The following is a 24,881-nucleotide window of genomic DNA, read 5'->3' as shown; positions in this document are numbered from 1 at the left end:
TTACAACACTTCACTTAGAAGAATTGGCTCCACTTCCATTCAGGTTAATACAAGAGGTATTAGTTCACCATTTTTTAAAAATTGCTGAGTAGCACTCCATGGTATCATATGGGTACATAGATCACAATTTATTAATCCACTCATGTATTGATGAACACTTGGGTTGGTTCTTGAGCCAAGTTCCCAGCAGGTTCTTTTCCTTAGGATGCAGGGCTCAGTGGGATGAAAAGGGAAGTAGCTCATAGGGCTGTCAGACAGATGGTTCAGGGCTTGGGACCTTTCTACCCCAGGGCTTAGGTTTGTTCCTTCCCTAATACCCTGCTGCTTGCTTTCTTTCTTATTTTCTGAATTTTGCCCGGCAAGTGAATGTAGCAGAAACCATGATCTTAAGAGCTCTTGGAGGTATAGAAAATGGAGCCATACTGTAAAGACTAGAAATTCATCTAATTCTGAACTGCTGGGAAATTGTTTAACATCCTGTCAAATGAAAGGAACTAAATAACCAGAGATGTTTTTTCAAACATGAATGGGGATTTCATTTTTTTTTTTTTCTCCCAGGGTTTTAAGTGTAATGTGTCAGTAAGGAAATACTTTTGTGTGGGTTGGAATCTCAGGATAGTGACTGATGGGGCAGAAAAAATGAGGTGGCATTCTAACCTTCAAAAAGCTTGTATTCCTTAAAATAGGAAAAAAAAAGTTAAGTTCATTGGATGTTTAAGGAAGAACGATGTTAAAGTGATAGGATTAGACAGAAATAACATTGGAGATGAGTTGAGACATGCATTAGGCTTTGCAAGAGGGATAAGATTTGGAGAGATGGAGCAGCCAGGTGGTGGTAGAGAGGAAGACCTTAAACAAAGGTAGGCAAGGGTGGTTGTCCACAGGATGGGGCTGCACAGTGTGGGGGACACGTGGAGGAGCACAGACTGATGTTTTTCTTGGTCCTTATTTTGGTAAAAAGGTAATTGCTTTCTAATATTCTTCTCCCCCCTCCTTTGTTACTGTTTTAGGAGAATTACGAGCAGATGAAAGCATTAGTAAATCAACTACATGAACGAGCAGAGTACATAAGACTAGGTAAACCCAGCATTTATTCTTCATTTTATGCTTTTAGTGACAATCTCCCTGTATAGCTGTTAGTTTTAGAAAAAGAAATGGTAGCATTAAAGCTACTACTCTTTTGCTTGGGTGAAATGGTGTCTTAGGAATGTAGTGTGATAAGCTTTATTATTCCATTTTGCTGTTAATGGTATACATGACATTTTTACTTTAGAAATCCATGTTATTTGAAATTAAAGGGTATTTTCCAAATAAGATATTTTCTTTTCTTTTTTATTTTTCGAGACAGTGTCTTGCCCAGGTTGGCATGCAGTGGTGCAATCATAGCTCACTACAGCTTCCAACTCCTGGGCTTAAGCCATCCTCCTGCCTTAGCCTCTCAGGTAGCTGGGACTATAGGTATGTGCTACCACACCTGTCTGGTTTTTCATTTTTCTTAGAGACAAGGTCTCCCAATGTTGCCCACTATGTTGCCCAGGCTGGTCTTGAACTCCCAGGTTCAGATGATTCTCCCACTGTGCTGGGATTACAGGCATGAGTCCCCAAATACAGCCTAAAATAAGATTCTTAATATATTACAAGTACCTTATTTATAATAAGCTATATATGAGGCAGTATTTGCAAGGTATAAACTGCAGAGAAAATACTATGTAATTTCTTTAAGTAATTACTAGTGAATTCAAAACCTGTATGATACACTCCAGGATTGGGGTAGATTGAGTTTTTGAAAAAAAAAAAAAATGCCAGTTTCTTCATTTACTTAAAAATTAGCAGCTTGTAAGGTGAGAATAATCTGAAAAATTAGCCTTTCTCAAAGAATATGTTGTACTTTTTAAAAGCAGTATATTTTGGATTACGTTTTTTTTTTTTTTTTTTTGGCATTAAGTTAGATAGAGACCTTGTATTGTGTCAATTTATTCTAACCTAATGATGCTTTTATCCTAGGAGGTGGTGAGAAAGCCCGAGAACGGCATGTTTCGAGAGGAAAACTGTTACCCAGAGAAAGAATCGACAGTCTTGTAGACCCTGGGTTGGTACACACCAAACGGCTAACTGTGATTGTTCTTTATTGCATGGTACTTCATTAGACAGTTTTGTACATAAATTATTTTGAATTCTGATTCTTATCGTAAGGTTCGACCACATATGTTTTTTGAGAGCTTACCATATGTCAGGTACTGTTCAGGCACTAGTGATGTATCATTGAAGAAAATAGACAAAGAACTTTGTCCTACTGGTACTGAAGGGTTAGAAAATAAACAATAGACGTCATAAGTTATATAGGAAGTTAGAAGGTGGTAAATGTCATAGAAGAAAGAAAAGGTAGGCCAGGGTAAAGGAAAGGAAGATGAGGGTCAAGTTGCAGTTTTAAGTGGGATAGTGAGGGTAGATGTCAAGGTAGAGCAAGGAGGGAAGCAAGAGAGCCCTGTAAAATCTCTGGGAGAGAGTGTTGCAGGCAGAGGGAATAGCCAATGTGAATACCCTGGAGTGTGAGTGTGCTGGATCTGCTGATGTGGGTAAGGAGTAGTCAGGAGGTCTGCGTGGCTGGACTGGAGGGAGTAAAGGGGAGAGTAGTGGGAAATAGATCAGATCCCTTAGGGTCTTTTTGGCCATTATAAAAGTTTTGGGTTTTACTGTGGGGAGCTGTTGTAGGGATTTGAATAAGAGATTTCTAGTCTTTCTGACTTAGGGCTGCTGTGTTGTGAGAGGGCAATCACAGGGACTCAAGGGAGTCGTGATGGGGACTCGAACTAGGGTGGTGGGAGGGGAGGTGGTGGGAATGTCAGCTTCTGGATACATTATGAAGACAGAGCCAACCCCATAGGATTTCCAGAAGGATTGGATATGGCATAAGAGGGAGAAAGAGGAGTAAATGAAAACTCCAAAACTATTTTTTTTCTTATGACACATGCACACATATCCAACCTGGAGACAAACACTATTAATGCTTCTGGACCATTTTTGTTTATATATGTACTAGACATTTACAGTGATTTTAAAACAAAAATGAAATCAAACTAACTGTGATGTTTTGGCCAGGCATGGTTGCTCACTCCTGTAATCCTAGCACTCTGGGAGGCTGAGGTGGGTGGATTGCATGAGCTCACGAGTTCAAGACCAGCTTGAGCAAAACCGAGACCCTGTCTCTACTAAAAGAAAATAGAAAAGTACCCCATGATTGCATTAAGATACACAGCTATAATTTAATTAAAAAAAAAAGTTTTCAGGAATGGAGAAGTAGGAAAAAAATAAAAATAAATAGAAAAAACTGAGGCAAGAGAATCGCTTGAGTTCAGGTTGGAGGTTGGAGGTTGCTGTGAGCTTGATGCCATTGCACTCTACCCAGAGTAACAGCTTGAGACTCTGTCTCAATAAATAAATAAAAATAAAAACTAAATGTATTTTATAGCCCGTCTTTTTCCCACTTAATGTACCTTGACCATTTAAGTAAGAGGTGGACTAATAGGTGGTTAAGAGCCTGATCCCTGGGGCAGATTGCTTACTAAAGTCCCAGCTCTGCCATTTATTAGTTGTGTGACTTAATCACTGTGTATTTCAATTTCCTTATCAGTAAATGAGGGTCATAATAGGATCCATCTTAGAAGGTAGTTCTAAGGAGTAAATGAGTTAGTTTTTCTACAGGGTATCCCAAACGTTGCCTGTAAAGTCACTATACATGGAAAAAATGTGAAATTGTAGCTAAATAATACCTTTATATGTACAAAATAGTTATTACAAATTTTTACAAAGAAATGGCCAACATTTAGAGAGTATTTTGTAAATACTTTGTAAAATTTTGTAATGAATATTCTGTAAAGGTATATTTAGCTACTTCTCAGTTTCTGTACGCATGGCAACTTTATTTTTTCTTTTTTAACATAGTCTCACTTGGGCACGGTGGCTCACGCCTGTAATCCTAACACTCTGGGAGGCTGAGGTGGGTGGATTGCCTAAGCTCAGGAGTTTGAGACCAGCCTAAGCAGGAGCGAAACCCTATCTCAAAAAAAAAAAAACAATAGCTGGGCATTATGGCAGGTGCCTGTAGTCTCAGCTACTCAGGAGGCTGAGGCAAGAAGATTGCTTGAACCCAAGAGTTTACAGCCACTTGGGAAGCTGAGGCAAGAGAATTGTTTAAGCCCAGGAGTTTGAGGTTGCTGTGAGCTATGACAACACAGCATTCTACCAAGGGTGACAAAGTGAGACTCTGTCTCAAAAAAAAAAAAAGGAAAAGAAAACAGTCTCAGTCTGTTTCCCTAGGCAGAGTGCTGCGGTGTCATCATAGCACACAGCAACCTAGCAACCTCAAACTTTTTTTTTTTTGAGACAGAATCTCACTATGTTGCCCTCAGTAGAGTGCATGGCATCACAGCTCACAGCAACCTCAAACTCTTGGGCTTAAGCCATCTCTGCCTTCAGCCTCCCAAGTAGCTGGGGCTAGAGGCACCCGCCACAATGTCTGGCTATTTTTTATCGCAGTTGTGATTGTTGGTTAGCTGGCCTGGGCTGGGTTCGAACCCGCCAACTTAGGTGTATGTGGTTGGTGCTGTAACCACTGTGATACAGGTACCGAGCCAACCTCAAACTCTTGGGCTCAAGTGATCCTCTTGCCTCAGGCTCCCATCACAATGCCTGGCTAGTGTTCCTATTTTAAGTAGAGATGGGGTCTTGCTCTTGCTGAGGCTGATCTTGAACTCCTGAGGTCAAGCAAGCCACCCGCTTTGATCTCCCAGAGTGCTAGGATTACAGGCATGAGCCACTGTGCCCAGCCTATATGATGAATCTATGGGCGACTTTTGGGGCACCCTGTTAAGTTCTTAGGAAAGAGCCTGGCACATGATAAGTAAGCATAAATGTTAGTTGTCTGTTTCTATATTAAAAAACACATTTGTACAACATCTTTTAAAATAAGTACCTACTGTTCTGCTTATATAGATATGCTATATAAATCCTTAAAATATTCACATCAGATTTTATTTTAGATTTTTAAAATAGATTTTATATACAACATGTATATTTGAAACATTGTCCAGTAAAGAAAAATCTTTTCTTTTTCCATGTGTAACTGTTTAAATGCATGTGTATTTTTTAATGACGTTAACTTAGGCAACGCTCTTTCTTCCCTTACAGATCTCCATTTCTAGAATTATCCCAGTTTGCAGGTTACCAGTTATATGGCAACGAAGAGGTCCCTGCAGGTGGCATTATTACGGGCATTGGAAGAGTGTCAGGGTGAGTATCTACCTGTGCTCTATAATGTGGGGCAGGAGGAAGACCTTGATGAGGTGTAGGCATCCAGCCCTCACATTACGTATAGGCAGTGAAGTTCTTTTTTTTCTTGTAGAGACAGAGTCTAACTTTATGGCCCTTGGTAGAGTGCTGTAGCCTCACACAGCTCACAGCAACCTCCAACTCCTGGGCTTAAGCGATTCTCTTGCCTCAGCCTCCCGAGTAGCTGGGACTACAGGCGCCTGCCACAACGCCCAGCTATTTTTTGGTTGCAGTTTGGCCGGGGCCGGGTTTGAACCCGCCACCCTCGGTATATGGGGCCGGCGCCTTACCGACTGAGCCATAGGCGCCACCCGGCAGTGAAGTTTTATGCTACTTATATTATTTAAAACTGAGGCATCCTCCCCAGACCTGTATTAGATTCACTGGCGGAGCTTTATAGACAAAAACTGAAGGGAAAAAATCTAGCAAGGATCCTCCTTGGGATCCAATCCAAACCAGTTTCTTGTCAATTTTATGCAGTTTCCCTGACTGCTGTCTCGTTGGCCACCCTGCTCTTTGTTACTTGGGGGGTCCTCATACCCAGTAACACACTGGTTTTGGTGTGAAAGAGCACTGTTGATGGCATACTTTTTGCATGTTTTCAGTATACTACTCATTGTGAGTTTAAACAAGATAAATGTTGTATTTTCAGCTTCTGTTAGGTGTACAAGAAACCACATGGCTGTAATGTTGAACTTATGAAAATATAAAAAATGAATCTCAGTACTCTTGATGGGTCATTTTTCTTTTTTTCTTTTTTTTAACTTTTTTTATATTATATATTTTTTTTTTTTAGAGACAGAGTCTCACTTTATGGCCCTTGGTAGAATGCCGTGGCCTCACCCAGCTCACAGCAACCTCCAACTCCTGGGCTTAAGCAATTCTCTTGCCTCAGCCTCCCAAGCAGCTGGGACTACAGGCGCCCGCCACAACGCCCGGCTATTTTTTGGTTGCAGTTTGGCCGGGGCCGGGTTTGAACCCGCCACCCTCGGTATATGGGGCTGGCGCTCTACCGACTGAGCCACAGGCGCCGCCCGATGGGTCATTTTTCATTTTTGCAAATTACATTCCTAAAAGGAAATTTTGAAAGTTTATTGTGAGTGAGTTCTTTACCCTCAAGACTTGGATGGGGGAGGAGGCTAGTATTTATTATTTTCTTAGGACCCTTTCATTCAAAGAACCATTAAGAAGTGTGGCTTACTTAGGTTGTTAGCTTTTCACTACTAATATAGGATTGATAAGTCTTTAAAAATCAAGTATGAGTTTGTGAACTTGTTAAAAGTAATCATTTTGTATTATAAATGAACACATGAGCTGTGATTAAAGCTTGCATTTGCATCATAACATTGTCTATTAGTGAGTATCATTGGTGATAGGTACTAGAAATTGAAGGTCATATTGGTGTGTCTTGTAATGAGTAACTGGCCTTTAATTTTGAAGAAGTATCTCATATTCTCTACCCAATGAAATTTCTGCCTTTCAGAGTAGAATGCATGATTGTTGCCAATGATGCCACCGTCAAAGGAGGCTGCTACTACCCAGTGACTGTGAAAAAACATTTACGGGCACAAGAAATTGCAATGCAGAATAGGCTCCCTTGCATCTACCTGGGCAAGTCGTAAGAGTTGTAAAATAAACTATCATTAGCTGCTAAAATGCAAGAATGCTTAGAAGACCATATATGACATCAGCAATAGGTATTTAAAAAACCCATTGATTTCTCCCATAATTGCAAGTAAAAATGTCCTTTGTTGAAAATTCTGGGGCGGGGGAGTAAATAAATAAGAACTACACATAATATTGATGTGGAATAACCCCGATAGTTTCTTGGTGTACGCCAGGTTTTTGACTACGAATTTGTGAGTTTTTTCTTTTGTATTTTTACTTTTCTGATGACCATAATGGACTCAACATATTGAAAATTAATAGCAAATATTTATAGATCTCTTGAGGGCCAGGTACTCTGTTAAGTGCTTAAGTATTATACATATAATTTGAGCAGATATAATTTAAAGTAAATTCAATTTCCAATAAGAGTAAATTTATATTTGAAAATAAAATACATTTAAATCAAAGGATATTTCAGGCTGGGCATGGTGGCTCACACCTGTAATCCTAGCACTCTGGGAGGCTGAGGCAGGTGGATTGCCTGAGCTCAGGAGTTTGAGACCAGCCTGAGCAAGAGGAAGGCCCTATCTCTACTAAAAATAGAAAAACTAGCCAGGCATTGTGGCAGGTGCCTGTAATCTCAGCTACTTGGGAGGCTGAGGCTAGAGAATTACTTGAGCCCAAGAGTTTGAGGTTGCTGTGAGCCATAATGCCACATCACTCCACAGGGTAATGGAATGAGACTACTCCGCAGGGTAATGGAATGAGACTGTCTCAAAAAAAAAAAAAACCCAAAAAACAAGATATTCCAAAAAGAACCTAAATGCAAAGTAGCTTAAAATGAGCACTTGCTGGATATCGAATTAGTATGATAGAACTCCAACATATATTGTTCATTTATTCAGGTATTTAAACAGGTACTGTTATATAAATTTTTCCCCTCCATGGGAAATTGTATTTACCTTTTTGAATGACAATGTTAACAGCTTTGCACAAATAGAAAATAGCAGATGAGGTCCAGCTTCTTGCAGCTGCTGTGCCAAATGCTATAGGGGACACACTGGAGAAGATCATGTTGCTGTGTCTTCAGCAAGCTCGTAATGAGCTGGAGACAAGATGTCATGTGTTAACAATGAGAAACTTAGTGGTTGTGTGCAATGATAATGGGCATAGGACTAGCTGATTTTTTTATTAACTTTTTCTGTGTGTGCTCTGAGTATGTGCTGAACTAAGTGCTTCACGTATATTATTTCCTGTCATCCTAATAACAACCATCTTCTTTTTTTTTGAGACAGAATCCTCACTATGTCATGCTCGGTAGAGTGCTGTGGTGTCACAGCTCACAGCAACCTCCAACTCCTGGGCTCAAGCGATTCTCCTGCCTCCGCCTCCCAAGTAGCTGGGACTACAGGCACCCGCCACAATGTCTGGCTATTTTTTTGTTGCAGTTATCATTGTTGTTTAGCAGGCCTGGGCTGGGTTCCAACCTGCCAGCCTCAGTGCATGTGGCTGATATCGTAACCACTGTGCTACGGGCGCTGAGCCATAACTGTCTTCTGTTGTCATTGAGATAGCTGCTATTGTTTTCTTCATTTCATGGGTGTGGAAACTGAGGCATACAAGGGCTAGTAAACACCTATGGGCACACAGCTGTGAAGTAAGGACTGTTTTGAACTCAGCTGACTTAGTATTCACCACTCCAATCTGCAGTAAAAACAGTATCAGAAGGCCATAATTGTATAAATTGTCACATGAATTCTGTAGATGGTTTTGGTTCAAAAGAGAGGAAGATACTTTTCAGCTTATCTGCTTAAGAATTCATCGTGTTTGCAGGGCTTTTGCTAATCCTCAAAGGAGAGAGAGTCCTAAACATTTCAAGGAGAATTGCACAGAGGCAGGAAAACCTAATGGGTTTGGGGGAAATAGTGAATCCTTTCGGTTACACTGGGGATTGGACAAAGAAGCTCTAGAATATTTTAGAAAGGAAGGACAAATTTTTTTGTGAACTTGATTGAGAACTGATACTGTCATTGATACAAGTCTCCCTATGCGTAGCATATATTGTTCATAGCCATGTGCTCATTTTTCTCATTTTCCTTGTCTTCAGTTGATTCAGGAGGGGCAAATTTACCTCGACAAGCAGGTGTGTTTCCAGATCGAGATCACTTTGGCCGTGTATTCTATAACCAGGCAAATATGTCTTCTAAACATATTACACAGGTAATTTTTCATTAATAAGGTATATAGTATTGCTTTTCTTTTTTTAAAGTATTGCTTTTTTATTCCAAATACCTTTGTTAATTAAATACCCTAAGATGGCTTAAAAATGAAACAATTTCTTTTTACTCCAAATATCATTACTAATTAGATATTCTAAGATGGCTTAAAAATAAAACAATTTAATCTTTTCCACAGAAAGTATCTTAAGGTTGTCTCCAATTAGAACCTTTGGTTAAGGGCGGCGCCTGTGGCTCAGTGCGCAGGGCTCCGGCCCCATGTACGGAGGGTGGCAGGTTCAAACCCAGCCCCGGCCAAACTGCAACAAAAAAATAGCCGGGCGTTGTGGCAGGCGCCTGTAGTCCCAGCTACTCGGGAGGCTGAGGCAGGAGAATCGCCTAAGCCCAGGAGTTGGAGGTTGCTGTGAGCTGTGTGACGCCACGGCACTCTACCGAGGGCAATAAAGTGAAACTCTGTCTCTACAAAAAAAAAAAAAAGAACCTTTGGTTAATTATAGGAATACTCCTATTCTGTAATAAGGGTTATTTACCTAAGAAAACCAGGTTTTAAAAAGAAGCGTACCAGTAATGCATTTTCTAGTTGCTGTACTCTGGGGAATCTCTAGGATATGTATGAGGAGATACAAGAAAAGTTCATTATAGCATCGTTAGAGCAAAAGTTAAAGAATGACCTTAATGTCCATTGATGGGCATTAATATTACAGATATTAGCTGTTAAAATGAATGAGCTAAAGTTGTGTTTGTTAACACGAATAAGTCCCAAAAATATATTCAGTAAAAAAACAATAAATATATAGCTCATTCCTATATATAAAAGTTAAGAACAGCTCACAGCAACCTCTAACTCTTGGGCTTAAGCAATTCTTTTGCCTCAGCCTCCCAAGTAGCTGGGACTACAGGTGCCAGCCATAACGCCTGTCCATTTTTTGGTTGGAGTTGTCATTGTTGTTTGGCAGGCCCAGTCTGGGCTTAAACTTGTCACCTTTGGTGTATGTGGCTGGTGCCCTAGCCGCTGAGCCACAGGCTGTGAGCCTTAAAATCAAATCTTTTTAAAATTAGAAGTGTATATTTGGTCAAATGTTCTTTAGACATTCTGGATTTTTTTTATCATAGCAGGTATTGTTTATTCAAAAAAAATTAAAAAATTTTTTATTTAAAAAAATCTTTTTAAAATTAAAAGTATACATTTTTAAAAAATAAACAATACCTACTATGATAAAAAATACAGAATGTTTGAAGAGCATTTGACCAATGTCTTCCTTTTGCCTATTTTATTTTTGTTTTTTAAAAACTATAATGTCAGTATTTCTTTAACTGAGCCACATCTCTTAATGTTTATTTTTTTTCTCTTTCTCTTAAATAGGAAGTTTAGGGTTAAAGCTTACCTTCCTATATTCTTAAGAACCTCTTAGGATTTAAAAAGAAACTTCTAATTTATTGTAGATGACTCTTGATGTATCTATTCTAATCCCGATAATACTTCATACTTCACTGAAAGTCAGACTTTGTTTTTTGTTTTTTTTTTTTAGTTATTTATTTTTATTAAATCATAGCTGTGTACATTAGTATGATCATGGGGCACCATATACTTGGTTCATAGATCGTTTGACACATTTTCATCACACTAGTTAACGTAGCTTTCGTAGCATTTTCTTAGTTATTTTGCTAAGACCTTTACATTCCACATTTACTAGGATTCACATATACCCTTGTAAGATGCACCGCAGGTGTAATCCCGTTAATCCCCCTCCCTCCACCTACCTCCCCCCTCCCTCCCCTCCCTTTCCCCCTTCTCCCTACTCTTAGGTTCCAACTGGGTTATAGCTTTCATGTGAAGGTCCTACATTAGTTTCATAATAAGGGTGAGTACATTGGGTACTTTTTCTTCCATTCTTGAGACACTTTACTATGAAGAATATGTTCCAGCTCCATCCATGTAAACGTGAAAGAGGTAAAGTCTCCATCTTTTTTTAAGGCTGCATAATATTCCATGGTGTACATATACCACAATTTATTAATCCATTCGTGGATCGATGGGCACTTGGGCTTTTTCCATGACTTAGCAATTATGAATAGGGCTGCAATAAATATTCTGATACAAATATCTTTGTTATGGTGTGATTTTTGGTCTTCTGGGTATATGCCTAGTAGAGGGATTACAGGATTGAATGGCAGATCTATTTTTAGATCTCTAAGTGTTCTCCATATCTCTTTCCAAAAGGAGTGTATTAATTTGCATTCCCACCAGCAGTGCAAAAGTGTTCCCTTTTCTCCACATCCACGCCAACATCTCTGGTCTTGGGATTTTGTGATATAGGCTAGTGTCACTGGAGTTAGATGATATCTCAAAGTAGTTTTGATTTGCATTTCTCTGATGATTAAAGATGATGAGCATTTTTTTCATATGTCTGAAGGCTGCGTGCCTGTCTTCTTCAGAGAAGTTTCTCTTCAAGTCCCTTGCCCAGCCTGCGATGGGATCCCTTGTTCTTTTCTTGCTAATGCGTTTGAGTTCTCTGTGGATTCTGGTTATTAAACCTTTGTTGGAGACATAACCTGCAAATATCTTCTCCCATTCTGAGGGCTGTTGAAAGTCAGACTTTGTATGGGCACTTTCCTGCTTATTAAAAACACTGCTACTTAATCTGCCTTCATTTATCCCAGAAAGAATTGTTTCTTCTCCTCTCCAGTGCTAAGCCTATTTATAACCTTAAATCATACCAGCCCTTCCTTTTTGCTTCATCATTTATGCCATTTCTCACTTTCACTTTTTTAGTTTTTTTTTTTTTTTTAAATATTGTTTTTGAAACAAAAGTCTTGCTCTGTTGCCCAGGCTGGATTACAGTGGGTTGATCACAGCTTACTGTCAACTTGAACTCCTGGACTTAAGTGATTCTTCTCCTACCTCAGCCTCCAGAAGTGCTGGGATTACAGACCTGAGTCACTGCACCTAGCTTTTACTTATTTTCTCATCTGCTTATTTTTTTCTCACAGCCAAAAATTACATTGATATCCCTTTCTTTAAGGGAAAAAGAAAAAGCACCAAAAATAATGCAAAAAGATTTTGTACTGTTGATGCTATTTCAGTGATTGATATAGGTCTATTCCAAGATTTCTCATTCTTTCTGGTTGAGTCTAGAAAGGTGGTGTGCTTCTAGGTATTGGTCCATTTCCTTCAGATTTTCATATTTCTGGGAATAGAGATTTTTGTAGTAATCATTGAGGATTTTTTTTGAACTTCTGAAGTGTCTGTTGTTATTTCTCCTTTATCATTTCTGATAGATGATATTAGAGATTTTACTTTTCTATTTCTGGTTAGGTTGGCCAAAGGTTTATCAATTATGTTAATCTTTTCAAAAAACCAACTTTTTGTTTCATTGATCTTCTGAATGATTCTTTTGTTTTCAATTTTATTTAATTCTGCCCTAATTTTGGTTATTTCTTTTCTTCTGCTGGGCTTGGGGTTGCAATGTTTTTCGTTTTCCAGTTGCTTGAGATAATCCATTAAGTTGTTGGCTTTCTCTCTTTCTGTTTTCTTGATGAAGGCTTCCAGTGCTAAAAATTTCCCTCTTAGGACTGCCTTTGCTTTATCCCACAGGTTTTGTTTTTGGCTGGGGCTGGGTTTGAACCCACCACCTCCGGCATATGGGACCAGCGCCCTACTCCTTGAGCCACAGGCGCCGCCTATCCCACACGTTTTGATAATTTGTGTGTTAGTTATCATTTTGTTCCAAAAATTTGGTGATTTCCTTCTTAATCTTGTCTTTGACCCAGCTATCATTCAGCCTAAGATTATTTAGTTTCCATGCCTTTGTTTGAGTATGAAGATTCCCATTGCTGTTGAGTTCAACTTTTATTTCATGATGGTCTGAGAAGATAGAAGGAATAATTTCTACAGTTTTAAATTTGCTGAGGTTAGATTTGTGTCCTAGGATATGATCTATTTTGGATCATATCTATGACCTGTGGGCTGATAAGAATGTATTTTCAGTTTTATTAGGGTAAAATGTTCTGTAGAGGTCTGTAAAGTCCATTTGTTCTAGGGTCAGGTTTAAGTCTAATATTTCTTTGTTTAGTTTCTTCTTGGAGGATCTATCCAAAACTGTCAAAGGGGTGTTAAAATCACCAACTATTACAGTGCAGGAAGATATCAAGTTGTTCATATCCATTAGGGTCTGCTTTATGAATTGAGGAGCATTCTGGTTATTATCTGGTTAATTATCAAAATCTCTTCATGTTGGGTGTTTCCCTTGACAAATATATAGTGACCTTCCTTATCTTCCTTTATCTTTGTTGGTTTAAAGCCAATTGTATCTGCTACAATTGCTTTTTTCTGTTTTCCATTTGCCTGTATTATACAAGTCTGTCCCTTCACCCTGAGTCTGTTTTTTTTATCCTTTAAGGTGAGGTGAGATTCTTGTATACAGCAGATATCTGGTCTGAGTTTATGTGTCCAGTCAGCTAGGCTGTGCCTCCTTAGAGGACAATTTAAACCATTCACATTAATTGAGAGAATTGATAAGCCTGGTTGTGTTTTGGGTGTCATGATTTTCAGATGTCCAGTGGGCATTTTTAATCCTTTCACCACTGTGGACGTTGGGTTTTGTTCAAAGAAATTTGGGGTCAGCTTGGCACCTATGGTTCAAGTGGTTAAGGTATCAGCCACATACACCTGAGCTGGTGGGTTTGAATCCAGCCTGGGGCTGCCAAACAACAATGACAGCTGCAACCATAAAATAACCGGGCATTATGGTGGGTGCCTGTGGTCCCAGCTACTTGGGAGGCTGAGGCAAGAGAATCGCTTAAGCCCAGGAGTTGGAGGTTGCTGTGAGCGGTGATGCCATGGCACTGTGCCCAGGGCGACAGCTTGAGGCTCTGTCTCAAAAAATAAAAACATTTTTTTGGGGGGCGGTGAGTTTACTTTGGAGGTAGAGCATTGCGCTGGTCATTGTGGAGGATGGGTTTGAGAATATCCTGGTGAGCTGGTTTAGTTATGGCACATTTCTTCAACATGTCTATGTCATTAAAGTATTTGATTTCTTCATCACAAATGAAACTCAGTTTAGCTGGATATAGGATCCTGGGTTGGAAGATGTTTTGTTTTAGGAGATTGAAGGTCAATGACCATCTTCTTCTGGCTTGAAACGTTTTGGCTGAGAGATCTGCAGTCATTCTGATATTTCTCTCTTTGTAGGTGATGCTTTTCTTTCTTTCTTTTTCTTTTTTTGAGACAGAGCATCAAGCTGTTTCCCTGGGTAGAATGCTGTGGCATCACAGCTCACAGCAACCTCCAGCTCCTAGGTGATGCTTTTCTTATGTCTGGCTGCTTGCAGAATTTTGTCCTTCATCTTAACTTTGGCAAAGTTGATCACAGTGTGTCTAGGAGATGCTTTATTTAGGTTGAATCTTGCTGGGATTCTGAAACTGTCTGCTATCTGAAGTTCTATATCTCTTGCAATGCTTGGGAAATTCTCCTCCAAAATCTCTTGGAGTAGAGCATCTGTACGTTTAGGGCCTTCCTCTTCTCCTTCGGGAATTCCTAGATGAATGTTTGATCTTTTGGAGTGATCCCATAACTCTCTCAGGGAATGATCAGTTTTTGCTCTCCATTTGTCTGCTTCTTTGATTGTTTGGGAACATTCCAAAGAATATTCAGAGATCCTTTTTTCTGCCTGGTCAACTCTAGTGTTACTCTACTGTATTTTGGAGCTCCTCAACTAACTTTTTTGTTTCCTTGAGCTCTGCTATCTCTTTTCTCCTTATGTCCATATCTTTGGTGACTTGGGCTTTGAATTCATTAATTTCTTGAGACAACTTTAGAACTACTCTTTGGAATTCAATTTCTATCTTCCATTCTATTTATGTTATTTGCCATCCATATTCTGAGTTTGATTTCTGACATTGCTGCTGTTTGTCTATGCATGGCATCTTCAGTTGCCATGCATAGACAAATAGTGTCTCCTTGTCATTTCTTGAGTGGTTGATCTACTCTGGTTATTTTTGTTGCCAGAGTTCTTCTGTTGGGTCTGCACCATGTTTATTTTCTACAGTTTGGTTATTAGAACTGGTAGGGTGAAATTGAATTGGGGTTCCCAGGTAGTAGAGATAGCCCCTTACCAAAGCACTAGGCTTTGTAATTGTGGCTTATCTCCTACAACCTTACAAAGGCCCCTTTCAGAGTTTTGGCCAGTTTTGGATCTACTTGGTGCGATAACGCAAGCTAGCTCTGTTTTGATATCATCCAACCTCTACCCTATCCTAAGAAACCACAGTATTAGGTTTAAATCTCGATTGTGAAGAGATACAAACAGCTGCAGTGCCCAGCCTCCACCCTTCGGTTCTTTTCTGCTACAGAACTTTGAAGGTCAACCTCAGAATGTCCCCGAGTGGACAACCCCAGACACAGGTTCCAACCAAATTGTCTCAGGCAGTGCAAACCCTGCCCAATAGAGAGGGATTCAAGGGTCTCCAACAGCACAATTGGAGCCAGAGATTTATACTCCTGCCTGCCAGACTCAGTCCACACTGTTATCTGCTTCTCTGCTCACAGGCCTAGCTGGAGCCAGGGGCCACACTGGTCTCAGTCCACACCCAGCTAACCTCTGCTTGCCAGACCAGTTAGAGTCAGGGGACCACGCCCCCACCTGCCAGTCTCAGTCCACTGCCTGGCAAGCCTCTGTTCACAGGCTCTGTTAGAGCCAGGGCACTGCACTCTGCCCGCAGGTCTCAGTCCTCACCTGGTAAGTCTCTGCTCACCAGCCCCGTTGGTGACAAAGGACCATGCCCTAGCCCTCAGGTCTTGGTTCACACCCAGTAAGCCACTGCTCGAGGCTTCTGTTGGAATCAGGGGACCACGCCCTTGCTCTCAGGTCTCAGTCCATGCCTATCAAGCCTCTGCTTGCAAGCCCAGCAGGGGTGGGGACAAGCCCTGTCTGCCGAACTCAGTCCACATGGGACTCTCCCTCTGTGGGTGCCAGCAGAGCTAGGGGTTCTACAACCCGTCCCACCAGACACAGCCCCAACTGAGGGTCAACACCACCACTGGCCAGGCATAGTCATAACCAGGGGACTGTTCCTCCTGCTGAGTGTCCCTTTCTTCCCACACCCTCTTTCTTCCCCAGTAGTGACAGATTCCATCCTGATGGTTGGTAGTCCACACTATGCCCAGATCTCTCAGGACAAGACCACTCTGTGCTCTGCAGGGGGCAGAACTTCAGACCACCATGCAAGGGGGAAAGAGTGGACTGGGAGTTTGGACTTGTGGGGGAAAATATCTGTTCAATTTTATCCCTGGTGGGGTGGTATCTAGGTTCATAAGTGAGACCTCCCTGGAGAAAGAGACCTGGAATTTAGCAGCTCTTCCAGCGAGGTAAAATGAAAAGTCTTTTGTTCCCTGCTTGTTGGCAGATAGCCTGCAGCAGGCCTCCTGCTTGAGGGAGGGGTCTCCCATCCTCTTGTTGATAGGCTTTGTACCTGTAATTTGTTTTCTTGAATGCTCTTCCTTGGATGCTTTTTTTTTTTGTGGTTTTTGGCCGGGGCTGGGTTTGAACCCACCACTTCCGCCATATGGGACCGGCGCCCTACTCCTTGAGCCACAGGCGCCACCCAATGCTCTTCCTTGGAGTTACACCTTACTGAACTTTCTTGGCTCAGCTCCCCACCTTTGGCTTCATGGAGTCTGATTCCATCCAGTTTTTCTTCCTCTGCTCAGGATCCTCTGCGAAGGGTTGCTACCAGTCGGCCATCTTCCTCTAATTTTTTTTTAAGACAAAGTCTTGCTTCGTTGCTTGGGCTAGAATGTAGCTTCAGACTTCTGGCCTCAAGAAATCCTCTGACTTAGCCGCCTGAGTAGCTGGGACTACAGTTGCGTGCCATCATGTCTAGCTAATTTTTTTACTTTTTGTAGAGATAGGGTCTCACTTTTGCCCAGATTGGTCTTGAACCCTGGTCTCAAGCAGTGCTTCCACCTGACCTCCCAGAGTGTTTGGATTACCGGTGTGATACACCTTACTGGCCTTCACCTTCTCCATTTAATCTTCCTGACCCCACCCAAGAACTCATACTTAATAATTTAATAAAATCTCATGGTTTTACTTGTGATCTTCCTTAGTGGTTCTGCTATCTCTGTAGCTTTTCTGATAGTACCTAAAGGTGAAATAATAGGAAATATACATGTGGTCTCTGTCCCCAGTCCCAGGCACAGAGCCCCTACAACCCTTGTAATTTCCCGTGGGATAGGGGTATTAGGAGAATCTTTTTTTTTTTTTTTGTAGAGACAGAGTTTCACTTTATTGCCCTCGGTAGAGTGCCGTGGCATCACACAGCTCACAGCAACCTCCAACTCCTGGGCTTAGGCGATTCTCCTGCCTCAGCCTCCCGAGTAGCTGGGACTACAGGCGCCCGCCACAACGCCCGGCTATTTTTTTGTTGCAGTTTGGCCGGGGCTGGGTTTGAACCCGCCACCCTCGGTATATGGGGCCGGCGCCCTACCGACTGAGCCACAGGTGCCACCCGGGTTTACCCATGTTATAGCATGTGACTATCCCTTCATTCCTGTTTGTTTTTCCATTAGTTGATGATTATTTGGTCTGTTTCCACATTGGCTTTTTTTTTTTTTTGGGACAGAATCTCACTCTGCTACCCCAGGCTAGAGTGCCATGGTGTCAGCCTAGCTCACAGCAATCTCAAACTCCTGGGTTCAAGTAATCCTTCTGCCTCAGCTTCCCAAGTCGCTGAGATTACAGGTGCCCACCACAATGCCTGGCTAATTTTTTCTATTTTTAGTAAAGAGGGAGGGTCTCTCTCTTGCTTAGGCTGATAACTCCTGAGCTTAGGCAGTCTACCTGCCTTGGCCTCCCAGAGTGCACAGGTGTGAGCCATTGTGACCGGCCTCAAAACCTCCTTAACCGGCGGCGCCTGTAGCTCAAAAAAAAAAAAAAAAAAACCCTCCTTAACCTATTTTTCTTTTTTTTTTTGTAGAGACAGAGTCTCACTTTATGGCCCTCGGTAGAGTGCCGTGGCCTCACACAGCTCACAGCAACCTCCAACTCCTGGGCTTAAGCGATTCTCTTGCCTCAGCCTCCCGAGTAGCTGGGACTACAGGCGCCCGCCACAACGCCCAGCTATTTTTCGGTTGCAGTTCAGCCGGGGCCGGGTTTGAACCCGTCACCCTCGGTATATGGGGCCGGCGCTCTACTCACTGAGCCACAGGCGCCACCTTAAAGTTTTTTTTTTTTTTTTTTTTTAATTGCAGTTTTTTTTTATTTGACTGGGCTGGGTTTGAACCCACCACCTCTGGCATGTGGGGCTGGTGCCCTACCCCTTTGAGCCACAGGCGCCGCCCCCTGAGCAAGAAATTTTAAAAGCTTTTTATTATGGAAAATTTAAAAAACACAAAAGTCTCTTAAGCCCAAGAGTTGGAGGTTGCTGTGAGCTGTGACTCTGTCTCAAAAAAAAAAAATAATAATAATAATAAATAATAAAATAAAATAAAATAAGAAAAGAAGAAAAATGAAGCAGTATTGCCTGGTCACTGCAGCGTTTGTGGGATTGCGAACCAAGCACTGTACAGTTTACTGCTTATGCTGCGTCTCCTGTGTTTATTGTGTGCTTGGATTCCAGATAGCGGTGGTCATGGGCTCGTGCACAGCAGGAGGGGCTTACGTGCCTGCACTGGCTGACGAAAACATCATCGTAGGCAAGCAGGGGACCATCTTCTTGGGAGGACCCCCCTTGGTAAGAACATAATCTCAACTGGTTGGTTGATTTATTGAAGTTAAATATACATAACAAAATATACCATTTTAACTGTTTTTTTTTTTTTTTTTTTTTCATTGTTGGAGATTCATTGAGGGTACAAGAAACCAGGTTACACTGATTACATTTGTTAGGTAAAGTCCCTCTTATGATTATGTCTTGCCCCCAAAAGGTGTGGCACACACCAAGACCCCACCCCCTTCTTCCTTCCGTCTCTCTGCTCTTCCCTCTCCCACCCACCTCCCTCCTTCCCTCTCTGTTCTTCCTTTCCCCCACTTTCCTCCCTCCTCTCTCTCTCTGCTCTTCCCTTTCCCCACACCCCCATTTTAACTATTTTATAATGTTTTAAAAATTGGTGAAATGTACATACCATAAAATTTATCTCTTTAACCATTTTTATAGTTCTTTGGCATTAAGTGTGTCTGTATTATTGTGCAACCATCACTGCCATCTATCTCCAGGACTTTGTCATCTTCCCCAGCTAAAACTCCTTAAACACTTTTCCTGCCATCTCCCCTGCCCCTTGCAACCTCCATTCTTCTTCCTGTTTCTGTGAACTTGACTCCTCTCAGTACCTCACATGTAAATGGAATCACACTGGATCTGTCCTTTGTGACCGACTTATTTTACCTAGCATAGTGTCCTCAGGGTTCATCCATCAGAATGGCCTTCCTTTTTATTTCATTGTATGTACATACCACATTTTGTTTATTTATCCATCAATGGATATTTAGTTTGTTTCTGCTGTTGGGTGGTTGTAATTATGGGTGTACAAGTATCTGTCCAAGTTCCTATTTTTGTTTTCTTTGCCTGTGGGGAGTATATTCCTAGAAGTGGAATTGTTGGATCATATAGTAATTCTAGGTTTAACTTTTTTAGGAATCACTTCATTCCTTTTTATGGCTGAATAATACTCCATTATATGGCTATGCTTTGTTTTTCCATTCATTAGTTGATGAACATTTGGTTTGCCTCTACCTTTTGGATATTATGCACAATGGTGCTGTGAACATTCAGGTACATGTTTTTATATGGACGTGCTTTCCTTTCTATTGAGTAAATACCTACTAGAAGAATTGCTGGATCACATGGTAACTGTGTTTAACATTTTAAAAAACTGCCAAGCTACCCAAATCACATTTTATGTCTCCACCAGCTGTGTGTGAGTGTCTGATTGCTCTACATCTTTGTCAACACTCGTTATTGGGTGTCCATCTGAGTATAACCGTCCTAATGCGTATAAGGTGGTAACTCATTATGGTGTTGGCTTTTTCCCCCCAAAACACCAGCTCAAACCAGAGCATTGTGGTTTTTGGTTTGCATTTCTTTAGTGACTAGTGACGGTGAGCATCTTTTCATGTACTTATCAGCCATTTGTATATCTTCTTTAGAGAAATGTTTGTTTGGATCCTTTGTTGATTTTTTAATGGGGCTATTTGTCTTTTAGTTTAGCTGTAAAAATTCTTCATATGTTTGGAATACAAGTTCCTTTTCAGGTACTTGATTTGCAAATACTTTATCTCATTCTCTGGGTTGTTTTTTCACTTTCTTGATAATGTCTTTCCTTGAAGCATACAAGTTTTTGCTTTTTGTGATATCTAGTTTATGTATTTCTTTTTGTTGCTTGTGGTTTTGGTGTCATATCCAAGAAGGGTTTGCCTAATTTAAGGTCATGAATATTTATTCCTTTGTTTTTTTGTGAGTTTTATAATTGTAGCTTTACATTTAGGTCAATGAGCAGTTTGAGTTACTTTTTGGGTGGGATATAAGGAAGGATATGCGAGTGGTTATGCACTTGGCCCATCAGCATTTGTTGAAAGGGCTGACTTTTCTTTTTTTTTTTTTTGTAGAGACAGAGTCTCACTGTACCGCCCTCAGGTAGAGTGCCGTGGCGTCACACGGCTCACAGCAACTCTTAACTCTTGGGCTTACGCGATTCTCTTGCCTCAGCCTCCCGAGTAGCTGGGACTACAAGCGCCCACCACAACGCCCGGCTAGAAAGGGCTGACTTTTCTAACATCAAATGGTCATGGCTGGAGAAATAAACTTTTACTTATTTTTTCTTCTACTTCAGCTCTACTATTGTTTGACTCAAAGTCAATAACAAGGTGATAAATTGCTAAGTGAAAATGACAAGGTTCTTACAGTATATTAACTTACGTGTAAAATGGAGGGAAATACACATTTATGTGCTTGTATGTGCATAAAGAAATTCTGGAAAAGACACGGTAAATTTGTTCAAATGTAGAGGAGAGGAAATAAGGTGGAAGAAAGACGTTTGACTTTTTGAGCCTTTTTAATGCATGACCTATTCAAAAGGGTTATGTTTTCAAAAATAAAAAATAAGAACAAATGAAATAGAATAGCTATGAGAAGTGCTCTCAATTTTCTAATGCTAACAGACTTTATGAATGACTGACAGAATCAGCTACACAGTTTGTAGACCTCAGTGCAAAATGAAAATATGAGACCCTCTTGTTCAAAAAGCAGGAAAGAAATTCTGGTAAGGATACTAACATATCTTCCTCTCTGCTATGGTCTCTTTACCTGTCATAATCATGGTTGGATTTTTTTGTTTTTAAAGTGACAAAGTCTTACTGTGTTGCCCAGGCTGGCCTCAAACTCTTGGGCTCAAGGGGTCCTCCCACTTCATCCTCCAGAGTAGCTGGAACTACAGGCATGTGCCACTGTGCCCAGCTTGGATTTTTTATTTACTTTATAATGTCATGTGGTCTCAGGCATGGAAAACTCCCTTTCCCAGGCATCTCTGCTTCAGTGGGCCTGCCATTCCAACCCACACTGGACACATGGCCCCCATAGGTGTACAGCCTCCATACTGGGACATGCTGAGTACCTGGAAGAGGAGTACATGAATGGCTAGCTTTCAGCCCTCACCTTGATAGAGAACACAGCCCAGCACTGCCAGCCTGAAACTGCAGCCCTCCCCGAACCTATTCCACACCACTAGGGACAGATGTGGCAGCCAGTCCTAGGTGAAGATTGGGAGCAGGAGACAGAGCCCAGGGGCCAGTCTGGGGGTAATCAGGGAGCCAAGAACCCTCCCCAGGCAGAGGTGGTGGAAGGCAGACCATGCAAGAGTTGAGGCTCCAAACCCCAAGACACACACTCTATTGTCCCCTCAGATGTCACTTACATAAAACTCAAAGCTTAAGAATTCCAAGAGGGTGACCACAGAGCAGTAAACTTCAAGTGTGGGCTCAGTGCGGCTTCCCTGCTCACCTGCCTGTGATGCTGGCACTGGCGACTGGGTTTGGGTTTTCCCAGGCTGTTGCTCACCTCCTGTTTGGTTCCGTTCCAGTGATGTTGGTAATAAGCCCATCATCCTGCCAGGCTTAAGTCACAGCACCACCTAGACTTCAAAGGAATAAAGACACAAGGACTTTGTACACCTTCCCACAAAAATGCCCAGTGTATAAGTGAAACCCAAGAATGTCAAATAGGTGAAAAGAAGAAAGTCAGGGAAATTAGAAAATCATACATACAAAAGAACCTTATTCAGCCATAAAAACAAATGACATTTTGCTCCATGCTACATGTGGATGCACCTTGAAATCATTATGCCAGACGCAAAGGACAAGTATCATATGATTCCGTGTCTGTGAAATATTTGGGCAGATTCATAGAGACAGAAAGTAGTGGCCACTCAGGACTGGGAAGAGGGGAGAAAGGGGTGGGACTGCTGATGAGAACAGGGTTTCTTCTGGAAGTGACTAAATGTTTAGGATTAGCTAATGGTGATGGTTGCACAATTTCATGAATTGTATGTTTTAAAATGATAAATTTTATGATATGTGAATTTTGTCTCGAAACGTTTGCTTCAAAAGTTTATTAAAGAAATCATCTTTGGTTTTGGAATACTACTATAAATTTATTAAAAAGAGCATGTTAGGGCGGCGCCTGTGGCTCAGTGAGTAGGGCACCGGCCCCATATACCGAGGGTGGTGGGTTCAAACCCAGCCCTGGCCAAACTGCAACAGAAAAATAGCCGGATGTTGTGGCGGGCGCCTGTAGTCCCAGCTGCTCAGGAGGCTGAGGCAAGAGAATCACATAAGCCCAAGAGCTGGAGGTTGCTGTGAGCCGTGTGATGCCACAGCATTCTACCAAGGGCAGTAAAGTGAGATTCTGTCTCTAAAAAAAAAAAAATTAAAAAAAAAAAAAAAGAGCATGTTAAATAGTGCTTATGCTTTGATATAAAATAAGTATATTTTCCAGAAGATTTGTGTTAATTTTTCATAGCTTTTATTGAGGATCATGTAAGCCTGAAGAGCTGCCATTTCCAAAAAAGTCTTAAGCCATTATTCAAAAAGCCTACATCATCATCATTATTTTTTTTGAGACAGAGTCTCACTATGTCACCCTCGGGAGAGTGTGGTGGCATTACAGCTCACAGCAACCTCAAACTCTTGGGCTTAAGTGATTCTCTTGCCTCAGCCTCCCAAGTAGCTGGGACTACAGGCACCCGCCACACCTGGCTATTTTTTGGTTACAGTCGTCATTGTTGTTTAGCAGATCCAGACTGGGCTCGAACCTGCCAGTTTTGATGTATGTGGTCAGTGCCCTATTCACTGAGCTATGGGCACCGAGCCTATCATTATCATCATCATTATTTATTTATTTATTTATTTTGAGACAGAGTCTCAAGCTGTGACCTTGAATAGAGTGCTGCGGCATCACAGCTCACAGCAACCTCAAACTCTTGGGCTTAAGCAATTATTTTGTCTCAATCTCCTGAGTAGCTAGGATTACAGGCGCCCACCACAACGCTCGATTATAATTATTTTTAAGATTTCTCTTGCTGTATGTGATAGTTATCATTGATTAAAGAGAGGAAAATGTACTCAAAATTTACCTTTGTATAGTAAAGGGTACACACTTTCATGAACAGTTCTTGTTTATTTTTTACTAGAAAATGAATAAAGATATGACTAAACATGAAAGCATTTTTCTGGCAATATAGGCAGATCATAATAATGGAATAGTAATGAAGTGTTTCAGAGAGAAGATTTTATCCGAGGGTCTGTAGTTAGAATGTCCACTCAGTGGATTGGATTTAACTCCTGTATTAGAAAGAAGCAACTTAGCCAGAGAAGTCTGAAGTTCTGCTAGAGAACTGACCCTCATTCAGTCCTCTACCTAAAAAGACCAGGTTAGCCCCTCACAAAAATTGACTCAAGATGGATAAGAGACTAAAATCTAAGATATGAAATGATAAAAATCTTAGAAGAATGTGTGGGGAAAACTCTTGATGATGTTGAACTGGGGAAAGATTTTATGACAAAGACTTCAGAGGCCATGGCAACAACAAAAATTAACAAATGGGACTTAATTAAGCTGAAAGGTTTCTGCAAAGCTAAGGACACAACAAGTAAAGCAAAAAGACAACCTTCAGAATGGGAAAAGATATGTGCAGGGTGTCAGTTTGACAAAGGGTTGATAACTAGAATCTATAGAGAACTCAAATTAATCAACAGAAAAAGAGTAAACAATCCCATCTACCTCTGGGTAGAGATATGAACAGAACCTTCTCTGATAAAGACAGACAAATGGCTCACAAACATTTGAAAAATGCTCATCATCCCTGATTATCAGAGAAATGCAAATCAAAACCACCTTGAGATATCACCTAACCCCAGTGAGAATAGCCGATATTACAAAATCTCAAAGCGGCAGATGTTGGTGTGGATGTGGAGAGAAGGGAACACTTTTACACTGCTGGTGGAACTGCAAACTAACACAACCTTTTTGGGAGGAAGTATGGAGAGTCCTCAAAGAACTCAAACTAGACCTCTCATTGATCCCGCAATCCCATTACTAGGCATCCACCCAGAAGAAAAAAAAATCGTTTTATCATAAGGACATTTGCACTAGACTGTTTATCGCAGCTCAATTTACAGTTGCCAAAACGAGGGAAATAGCCTAAATACCCACAAACCC

The 24,881-nt window shown here is 41.1% G+C and overlaps 1 protein-coding gene across 1 annotated transcript in view; it reads left to right on the top strand.

The window, feature by feature from the left end:
• MCCC2 (methylcrotonyl-CoA carboxylase subunit 2) overlaps positions 1–24,881 on the top strand; it is a 61,536-nt gene that overhangs the window by 7,059 nt on the left and 29,596 nt on the right. The window contains exons 2-7 of the mRNA XM_053589085.1: positions 1,011–1,077; positions 2,005–2,089; positions 5,188–5,289; positions 6,812–6,939; positions 9,044–9,156; positions 18,792–18,905. Coding sequence (XP_053445060.1) covers positions 1,011–1,077; positions 2,005–2,089; positions 5,188–5,289; positions 6,812–6,939; positions 9,044–9,156; positions 18,792–18,905 — 609 coding nt within the window. The remainder of the gene's footprint in view (positions 1–1,010; positions 1,078–2,004; positions 2,090–5,187; positions 5,290–6,811; positions 6,940–9,043; positions 9,157–18,791; positions 18,906–24,881) is intronic.

Source organism: Nycticebus coucang, chromosome 1, assembly GCF_027406575.1.
Source record: "Nycticebus coucang isolate mNycCou1 chromosome 1, mNycCou1.pri, whole genome shotgun sequence".
NCBI classification, from domain to species: Eukaryota; Metazoa; Chordata; class Mammalia; order Primates; family Lorisidae; genus Nycticebus; species Nycticebus coucang.
This window is presented reverse-complemented; position numbering and strand designations above follow the sequence as displayed.